The 11,239-nt window shown below is 35.4% G+C and overlaps 1 protein-coding gene across 2 annotated transcripts in view; it reads left to right on the forward strand.

Moving 5' to 3' along the window:
- The window catches only part of LOC134527892 (transmembrane and coiled-coil domain-containing protein 4-like), a 91,921-nt gene extending 81,100 nt beyond the window's left edge, over positions 1-10,821 (forward strand). For both annotated transcript variants that reach the window (XM_063360893.1, XM_063360894.1), the window contains 2 exons: positions 1,567-1,700; positions 6,378-10,821. In XM_063360893.1, the coding sequence (XP_063216963.1) occupies positions 1,567-1,700; positions 6,378-6,962 (719 nt within the window). In that variant the 3' untranslated portion in view covers positions 6,963-10,821. The remainder of the gene's footprint in view (positions 1-1,566; positions 1,701-6,377) is intronic.
- The last annotated feature ends 418 nt before the right edge of the window (positions 10,822-11,239 follow it).

Here is an 11,239-nt window from a genome sequence, read left to right on the forward strand (position 1 = left end):
ACCCTTAAAACAGACTTTTTAAATTCCTACAGGTTAGCAAGTAACACTGGGCAAAAAAAACTTTTGGACAGAGGAGATTCATATGCTTCTTTTACACCAGATATATATCTTGAGAAATAACAATGACATGTAATATATCTTCAGTATGGTGTTCTATACTAGTACAGGTAGGGCTTGTACTTAAGTAGGTATAGAATATGATACCACAGGTAAAATATATACTGTAGTATGTTCTAAATCTAGAGTAAGCATGGCCATAGCATAAAATACATTGCCAGAAAGTTGGTTTAATACACAAACATATTTTGTGCAAAACAAGCATATAATCATGCTAGTCACATAATAACTTAATGCAGATATTGTAAAGACATAAACGTGCCATGTTAATGTTGTCATCAATGTGATAATGAATGATATTGTGATACGTACTGGTCTCGAAAGTGAAATTGATAAAAGTTCTGTATAACATATTCAAATTCATCCCTTGATCCAGATGGCATGATCTTGTATACATTGTTCCTGTGGTACATGTTGCTTGATGTTTTGATTTGGTACATTGAAAGAACATGGGCATAACTAAATTGTGATATTACTATTATATATGAATGTAAAACAGTTACAATATAAATTATTTCACAACACCTGAGATAATTTGTTTGTCTTGTGATGTTCTAGTATTTGTTATGTCCATACTCTTTCGACGTAACAAATTAAAACAGCAAGCATCTTGTACCACAAAACCAAGGGATAAATTTGGACACGCGATACGAAAAAATTACGTGATCCTAGGCTAAACTTTAAAACCTGTAGAGAGAAAAAATGAACTAAATGATGATAAATATCACTTAATTTAAACGCAAATCTGAAAGCTAGTTAAAGTTCAGTAGCGCGTATCCAAGTTTTTCACTTGATCCTAAGGTACATGATGCTTGCTGTTTTAATTTAGTACGTTGAAAGATCCTGAACATAACAAATACTTGTGATATAACAATGAATAATAATCTTAAGATGATTACTAAATATACACTTTCTTTCTATGAATTAAACACAGCCTCACAATTATAATTATTATTAAGTGTTTTTGATATCCACCAACATGGCCGTGCTGTTATGAATATAAAACAAAGTCCCGAAGTTGGCCGAAGGTGAAGTCTTCAGGCGTGTTCGGCTAGGTCCTCAACTCTATGTGGAACTTAGGCTTCCCAGTGTAAATATGCACAGGCTGCATTACGATGCCAAAAATAAAATTTCCTGAATAACTAATTAACAAACATATCTTATATATTATGTCAGAATACAATGCACTGACATTATATTCTCACATACGTAAGCTGCAATAGTTATACAATGAAAAAGATGATAGCAAATAGTAAGAGAAAGACCTTTAATTTTAGTTTTGTAACAAATCGATACCTAAAGTGCCAATTTTGATACTTTATACTTCTTACCAGATTCATTGTTCCTGCTTAAAAAACTTCATTATAATACATGATATTAAATATTAAACATTTGTTTTCAACGAATTGAAATAGTTTTGTGTAAACTTCGCAATTCTATTGTTGACAGGTCACAGTGAGTATCCCGAGAAAATTGACTCAGTTTTAAAGGTAGTAGGAGTTCGCACTAGAGATGATTTGCAAGATTTGGAATCCAAGCTGAAGAAGTCTAACTCTGACTTACCAGCCAGCGTGAAAGCTAAGGTAAGCTTCCATTGTAGTTGTTGTTTTATCTACAGCACAATATACAGAATAAAGCAAAGGACAAAGTATCTGAAGTAAGGAAGTTTGTTTATCGCAATAATGTTGATGTAGATGTGTTGATTTTCCATTGACTTCCACAGCCTAGCATGTAATAAGCATGGGTTGCTCATGCATTTAGTGCCCTGAACACATATCATGCAGTGCTATAAAAGTTGGCCAATCATGTTTGTTTGGAAATAAAAAAGAATAATTAACTAAAAATTATTAATTGAGTACGATAATCATTTATGTATAAAAAGTTTCAGAGAGGTCTAACATAAAAAATACAATATTGTCATTTGTAAATATTATATTTTAAATATTTTGGCTTCAGTAAGTTAGTATTAGCAGGATGTCACGGCCAGCTCTTGAATTCATAAAGGCCAGAAGCAAAAGTTGCTCTGCATTGAAAATGCTACCTGCTGCCAGTGCTTGGCTTCATCGCTGCTACAAGCAACCTTTTACATTCCAGGTTGGCCTGAAAAAAACAGCCCAGAAAAATAACTAGACACTTAAAACTAACTGTTGTATGTAGTGACTTGAAGATTGTTTTTACGTTACGTCTTCAAACTTATTTTGTTTATTACTTTCTTTAAATAAACACAACTTGAACTTATACATATTAGTTCATGAGTTGTAGAGTTGTAGTCTATGCAACTGCACGCGGCGACCATCAAACACCAACTGCCTTGCACCATGCAGTTACCTTCCTTTACAAAGTTAGAAACAAAGTGAGGCCAACCCTGTTGGCCAACTGACCAATCACATCACAGTATTCAGTACCTGACCATATAGGAAAATTGTGCTTAAATTTTATTCCATCAAAATCTGAAAGGGCACATTACACTACCGCATGGCTCTCCCCAGAGAAAGTTCCAGTCGATTGCTGCACAGTCATGCGCCCACATGCTGGGTTTTTCCAACGCACTAACTTGAGTCATGAAAACTAACTTTCTGGCGACAGAGTGTCACACCTGTCTTCCTTTCTTTTCCAATCTTCTAAATGTTCTAGAATGTGAGTCTTATTGCCCATAGTGTGCTTTATAGTACTAGAAACGTAATTAATAGTCATATTAATTTTAACTGACTAAAGAAATTAGAGTGAAAGAATAATAATCAATTATATTACATTCAGCTTTATGTAAAACCTAACCCTAACTAATAATATCTATTTTAGCACAATCAAAATACTTGAAAAGCCAATGCATAATGAAAGAAACATTAATATAAATTACAGTAAGTCCTCTATTTACGTCGTACCGATTTACGTCGTTTCGGATTAACGTCGCTAATGTTTGAGTACTCATGTTTCAATTTAAGTTGAGTCGTATTTCGTACGCGTACAGTATGACGTCGCGTAAATAATAATAAATAGAATATAAACAATTAAAAGTATTTGATAATTAACAGCTTTTGTTAACCAAGAAACAATAAAATCTCATTAGAGCAGCTTTATTATAATATCTCTTTTAAGATAAGAACAAAAAACGTGAAAATACGCGATAATAAAAAACAAAAACATACATATTTATAATTTGTAAAAAATACTTTCTTACGTTGTTTCTGTTCCAATCTCAAACTTTGTCTACACACACAATACCTTTAATAAACAGTAAAAAACTTGGACGACGAATTTCCAAATTATACTTTTCTTAATAAACAAACATCGTTCTTTGTAACGAATAAGCGCGCGCATGCATAAAACATACGAAAAATGCGAGTAACAAAATGCATTCGTGTGTAACGTTTCGTTACTCGTTACTAGATGCCGCACCCGTTACTCAGTAACGAATACATACGGTTTGCTACAGCTCTACACTTCAGTCGCTATGATATCATTGAGTTGGCCGGAGTTTTAAACGTGCCGTTGTTACTTTATCGTGATTAAATGCGTTTGTAGTAGGCCTACAGTATCAGCTCACTGCAATTTATGATTTTTTCTTCATAAGATGTCTTCCAAACGACTATATATCTGTTTTTATATTTCAATCAATAAAGGTAATAAAGCAGCTGGTTAAATAACCATTCTATAAAGCTGAGAAGTACTAGTTGGACTTGTTTCCCATGCTGTCGGTTGTCATTTGCTGATAAAATTGCCCGTTGTCACGTCTGTATGCCAGCGCTTCCGGCCGACCTTGGGCCGTGGTCGGCCGGTGGCATGAAACATGGCTCATTTTGCGTCGTTTCTATTTACGTCGCGGTTTTCAGGAACGTAACCCCGACGTAAACCGAGGACTTACTGTAATTATGCACAAAAAACATTATGTAAATTTGTTAAATTATTATTATTATTATTATTATTATTATTATTATTATTATTATTATTATATGACAGGAGTATGCTATGTCACAAACTATTGCATTGTTTTGCAGCTACTACAAGCTGCTGGCTCATCGTCTTCACTGCTTTAAACTTACAATGTTAAAACCGAAAGATCTCAACTTAGTCATTGATACCTGCTGGTGCTTGTCCTCGTCACTGCTAAAAGCTGCAGGCACTTTTCTACGTCACTGCTAAGTTGCTGGTGCTCATCTTCATCACTGCTATGAACTGCTGATGATTGGCTAAATCACTGCCACAAGCTGCAAGCGGTCGTCTACCTCACTGCTAAAAGCTGCCGGTGCTAGTCTATGTCTCTGCTTACAACTGCAGGCACTTATCTCTTTTCACTGCTAAAAGCTGCCAAGGCTGGTCTTCGTTACTGCTACAAGCTGCTGGTATTCTTCATCCCTACTAAAAGCTGCTAGTGCTCGTTTGGTTACAACTACAAACTTGTGACAGTTGTTTCCGTCACTGCTGAAAGCTGCTACTGCTCATCTTTGTCACTACTACAAGCTGCATGCGCTCGTCTACGTCAATGCTGTAGCTGCTGGTGCTCGACTTTGTCACTCGTACATGCTGTAGACGCTCACTTTCGTCACTGCTAAAAGCTGATGGCCCTCCTCCTTTACTCTCCTAAATGCTGCAGCGTAATTCTTCGTCATTGCTAAAAGCTGCGGGCTTTCATCTTCGTCACTGCTAAAAGTTACTGGTGCTGGTCTTCATCACTGCTAAATCTTGACTTCGTCACTGCTAAAAGCTGGTGGTGCTTGCCTTCGTCACAGATAAAACAAGCTGATGCTCATCTTTGTCACTGCCTAAAGCTGCAAGTGCTTGTCTTTGTCACTGCTACAAGCTGCCTCTCTCTTTCTTCGTTTCTACTAAAAGCTGCGGGTGACCGTATTCTCCACTGCTTAAAGCTGCTGGTGCTCATGTTTGTCACTGCTAACATTGGCAGGCGATGGTCTTCGTCACTGCTGAAATATACCAAGGCTTGAATTACCACTGCTACTGGCTGCCAGCGCTTGTCTTTGTAACTATTGCAAAAATGCAGGGATTAGAGAACATTATGTTTAAACTAACACTGCATTTCTTATTTATTACAGCACATAACTCATATGACAGTTTTTATTCAAAATTGAATGGTAATTCAGGTAGCTGACCAGTACATCTCAATTTTGAGACTCACTGTTACTTATTACAGATGACTGATACTTCTTGAAGCTTACTGACATTTATCACAGCTGACTGGTATATATCTTATCCTACTGGTACATCTCGCAGCAGACTGGTTCTTATCATTGTTACTCAGAACATTTCTCATCTGTCTTTTAGATTTCGAGGCTCATTATGACTTTTTATAATTGACTGGTACATCATAAAGCTGACTGAAACTTATCACAGCTGACTGATATATCAGACTGGTACATCATAAAGCTGAATGATATATCGGACTGGTACATTTCACCGCTGACTGATATATCTCAAAATCGGACTTTCATGCCTCACAGCTGACGGGTATATTTTTATGTAGGCTGGTACACATCAAAGCTGACTAGCACATCTTGCAGATGACTAGTACATCTTGAATCTAAAGGTGCTTCTCACAGCTGACTGGTACATCTCGAAGCTAAATGATACATCTTACATCTGATAGCTGACTGGTATATCTTCATGCTAACTGCTTATTATCACATTTGTCTGGTACATACAGATTCTAACTGGTACTTCTTAAAATTGACATATACTTATTTCTCTGAACAACACTCTTGAAGTAGCTGGTACAACTTGAAACTGGTTGGTATATCTTGCAGGTAACTGACACATCTTACAGATGATTGATTAGTCTGACATGTAACTAGTACATCTTGTAGCTGACTAGCACATCTAGTATTTGACTGGTACATTTTTCATCTGACTGCACATCATGAAGCTGACTGTTTGGCCCTACATTTAGTAGTGTCTTCACTTACCATTGTTCAGTATATTTTTTTAATCATAAACAACACTGAAAAAGAACAACCAAATATAAGTGTATGGTAAAATTTCAGTTAATATAGGAACTGGTCACAGTATCAGTGCTTTTATTATAAGATGTCAACTTTCAGGTGAAACTGCTGGCCTTTTGCAGTTCATTTAATGCATATAAGAGTCGCTGTACTATTTTAATACTGTCCTAAACTGTTTTACTTAAAAGATTTTACTGGCATTTGGGGAAGAAATTTTTTATGTATACTTAACTAGTAGTGTTAATTAATTTCTAGTTAACTGATGTAGCATAGTATTCTAATAATTATTAGTGATACTCAATGTTACAGATATCTCTTGTTTCATTGAGGGCATCGAAATCTCACAATGCGCTGCACACCACGCTGGGCGACTCGCCCCAAGTGACCGACCAAACGGAGTCTTGCAGCAAAGACAGCTGTGAGATGATGACGCAGGCAGTGCTCTACCCAACAGATGCCATTGCCTCCATGCAGTCTCCAAATGCGCTGCACACCACGCTGGGCGGCTCGTCCCAAATGACACACCAGACAGAGTCTTGCAGCAAAGACAGCTGCGAGACGATGACACGGACAGTGCTTGACTCAGCAGATGACATTGCCTCCACACAGTCGCACAATACGATGCACACCACCCTAGGCGACTCGCCCCAAATGACACACCAGACAGAGTCTTGCAGCAAAGACAGCTGCGAGACGATGACACGGACAGTGCTTGACTCAGCAGATGACATGGCCTCCACACAGTCGCACACTACGATGCACACCACCCTAGGCGACTCGCCCCAATTGACCAACCAAACGGAGTCTTGCAGCGAAGACAGCTGCGAGATGACGTGGGCAGTGCTCGACCCAGCAGATGGTAGTGCCTCTCAGTCGTCTGGCAAGCAAGCTTGACATTTGTTTTACATAGGACATACTTGTTGACATCAAGATGAATACTGCCAGCTGTAATGATGGTTATTTATATGTATTTGTAGCTGAAACAATTTATATACACATTAATATATTAGTAGATATAAACATGTAAATTATTAGTGCCTGCGTGTAGCATCTTCATCATCGTGTAGATGTGGTGTTGTCTAACGGTTGTTGAAAAATAATTTCCTCCAATTTTCTTTTTACATTTTTTAGTGTTGTGATACTGATTTTAACTTTTTTTCTTGTTTTGTTCCTGGAAGTAGCATACTTTAGTTATTTCCAATTTCTTGTAATTACCTAAATACTGCAATATTGGTGTTGATGCAGTCAGTTTTCTGAGGATGTGCAAAGCAAGTATTTACCATAAAAATTAACAACTTGTACTATTCAATTTAAATAAAAATAATATCTGACCTTTTTGAACTGCACAAGACATCAAATAAATAAAATGACTAAATTATTTTTATAAGTATTTAGTTCTAATTAAAGTAATTTTGTATGTTTGCGGTACTTTTTTTTTGTGGCTTGTATTTCAGTTTATTTTATATTTGAGGTTGTCTTATATTTGAGGTTGTCTTACTTTCTAAAACCTATTTTGGTTGTATTTTACAATTTTAATTGACTTACCATAGAAGTACATCTTATGTACATTATATTAGATTTGTCATCATCTTGTATATAAAGTCTTCTTATATTTGAGGTGTTTTTGTGTTAATACTGACTGTATTTTGAGGTGTATGTTATTATCCTGATAGAGTTCGTATGAATTTGAGTTACTGTTTATAGGTTATCATACATTCCCAGTGGCTTTCATTCCTAGACAAAGTTAAAACAACTATGTAACTTTATTTGCTTTCCAAGCTTAGAATATTTTTTAAGACTATTTTTCTACCCAAATCCCTCAAATATTCACATTGACTTTGGAAATATCAAAGTTTGTACGGCTATGTAAGCAACTACATCCACGTGATTTACTATCAGTGCCTGGTATGCCGCTGCCACAGCTTCAGACACCGCCATCTGCAACGTGGACTATCTTCGTTAACATTTTAGGCTTTGAATTGCATCACTTGTTGAAGGCTCTGACTGTACTATGGAGACTGGAGTTCATGATTCCCAGTGGTCTGTTGTGCTGTTGCCATAGTGGGTCCGTCGCACCAACACCATGATGTAACTGGCTAGTCTTTTTTTACTTAAGTGTTTGGCTCCACATGGTGTTTCTTACCTCTTTTTATGATTACAGATTGTGGCAGTTAGCTCCATCCAATACTGTTTATTACTTCTGTTGTATAACATTTCTGTAAATTTATTAAGTGATTGTCAAAAATTGAAAAATTTGTCATATGTCAAATATTCCCCTCAATCTTTCTCTTTGTACCAATGATACCATGGTCAACTTGGGCATTTAAATCACATACACAAAAAAATTGGCATTACTGGCAGCTGTATGACTCACCATTGATGTAGGTGCTTCATTTGCAAGAATGAATATTATTATTTATTAAGTTAGTGTAGCAATAGAATTTTGATAGAAATTTGATAGTGCTCTATTTTTGAATAGTAATAGTTGGGTGATCAATTAACATCACGGGGATGAGAGGAACATCAATTTATATCTGAGTAGTAGTATATTTATTTACAAAGTGGTTTATATAGTTTTGGTTTGCTTTCATGGTTTATACTTGTAAAAATATATTTTCATTATTCTGTTACTGAAAATTTCAAAGTGATCCTGTGTGCCCTCTACATGGTGTAAATGTACCATGTTTTATAACATAATCGTCGCAATTTTATATTAAAATCAAGTTTGAAAAGTAGGGGTACAAGTTTATGCGGAAAAAAAAATTTTTGTTTAGTATTCATAAAAACAAAACTCATTCATGAAAAATATGATTATTTAAAAGTGGCTTATACAAGAGCACGCCAAACAATTAAAATTAATAAGTCATGCAACAAAAACCTTTCTTCAACTTTAAATAGAAAAACAAAATGTGAATGTGAGTACTATCGTCATAGTACACACCACGAAAGAGTGCGGGCCATCAAATGTAGTTAAATGCGCGTGGTGCATGCAATTGGCGAGATATCGATATTCGACTACATGTGTACGCTCTATACGGTAAGCAACATAACCAAACATTAATGATGCCAACTAGCGCTGACTACATTTTTATAAGTGGTACACTGCGCGACGCAGATGAACAGATAAAGGTTATAACGTTTAAAAACGTCTTTAAAAGAAAATTTACACATCAGACAACTTCGTATTTCCATTAATTAAATAAGAGGTAATTTCCGAATAAATTGTAGGTTTCTTCTTTTAAATACATTGTTTTATACGTAAAAGATACCTACACAAAGCGCTTGGAATCAAAAACATCATTAGACGTTTATGCGAGAGGTTTTTTTTATCTTAATTTTGACGCCCTAAAATATTGGTGCGATGATTATGCGCGTGCTACGATTATGCGATAAAAGAGGGTATTGTAGAGGTATATGCATGGTGGTACAGTGTTTGTTCGTTTGTTCATTTGTTTTAAAAACTTGTCTTTCAGAAACGTGGTGCTGATCTGTTTTACATGTACTTTACTCTCATACATATCAGAGTGCCAGTAGCATGTCACTCCTCAATTGTAATTATATTTTTAGAGGAGCATTTTTGCATTAGATAAATATATGTATTGTAGACTTGTCTTGTAAATATGTATATCTAGCTTGGCTACCATTTTTTAAAAAGTGAAATGTTTATTAACTATTCGTGTGGATAGTTTACTTATCTTATGTGGTCAACTGAAACATATCATCTAAATCCTTCCAGGTTTTTTTTTTAGACTTTACATAGAGTGAAAAGCTTTGTCTTAGATTTAATAAGTAATTGAAGGGTTAGAGAATTGTAGGAAGTGCCTGTAACTTATTGTATTGTCATGATGCAAAATTATTTTTTTGCCCTTGTACAAATGTGTTGTAATTCAATTGTACCTAACGAAGACTTATTTAAAATAGGTTAAAAATCACCAGATAAATAAATGTGTTATGCTTTGAGAATTTAAATTTAGCAAGTGTTTTAATGAATGTAACTGTATTGTCACTTGTTATTTGGGTAGTTGTAATCATGTTGAAACATGTATACTAGGAATAGGGCCATAAAGAGAAACTAAGGGCCAGGGGGCAAATACTTCAGTCGGGCCCCTTCCCAACTACTGTAAACTCCTCACTATTTAAACAAATTGAAAGACTGCTAAACTTTAAGAGATTATAATGCTGTATGAATATGTCAAAACTACATAATATTTACCAATATTTATATATTTTTCTAAATGTTTCTATCATGATAACTTATTTTCATCCTATTATACTTTTTCTGAGAAATATGGCAAAAATGAAACATTAACTCTGTTTAAAACTACACAGATGATTCAGTACTGAACCATTTGAAATATAACAACTATGCATCTGGGGTTCTATTAAAACTATTAGTTCTATTTCTTTGTTGGTCATTGTCAGGGATGTGAAAAAATCAAATTTTTAACTTGCCTGTTTCCACCCCTTAAAACTAATTAAGACTACTATGACAGCTATCCACTTCAATGATGTATTTTTGATTCAGTGGTGGCGATAACTTATCTGGCAAGTATATGACTGTCGTAGCCAACTCATCACTTAATGTTGGAGTTTGAACATTAGTACACAATTATTAGTTTAAACATTAAAAACAATGAGGAATTTCTCACGAAATATTTGCCTCCTTACTGTCTGCTATTTTATCTGTAATATTTTTCTTAGATGAAACATTACCATTACCCAATGTTAAATAAATAAATTTCTACCTGTGTTAGTCTCTTCTTCTTTTTCAATGCTTATCTTTCCTCTTTTGAGCACCTGATTTATGTCGGTACTCCATAATTTTCGGGAAAATGTTAGTATATTGCTTCTTATGTGACCCACACCTTTATAGATAAAACTAGCTGCAGTACCCGGCTTTGCCCGGGCTGAACACCGAGTGATATATTGTCTGCGAGTTACAGCAAAATGGATAGCGATATGTCCAGTGTGTTGGACATTAAGAAATGACACATAATTACTGTATGTGTATCTGTGACCTATGATTTTCTGTTTACCCATGGCGATCGGTTGAAAGGTTTTAGAAGTTGATGCGCTACAGCGCCATCTAGCGGCGAGTTACAAAAAAAGGGATAGCATAAAAACCTTCTTCATGATAAAAACACTTCGATGTGCCAACTTTCATGGCGATC

Source organism: Bacillus rossius, chromosome 1, assembly GCF_032445375.1.
Source record: "Bacillus rossius redtenbacheri isolate Brsri chromosome 1, Brsri_v3, whole genome shotgun sequence".
Taxonomy (NCBI): Eukaryota; Metazoa; Arthropoda; class Insecta; order Phasmatodea; family Bacillidae; genus Bacillus; species Bacillus rossius.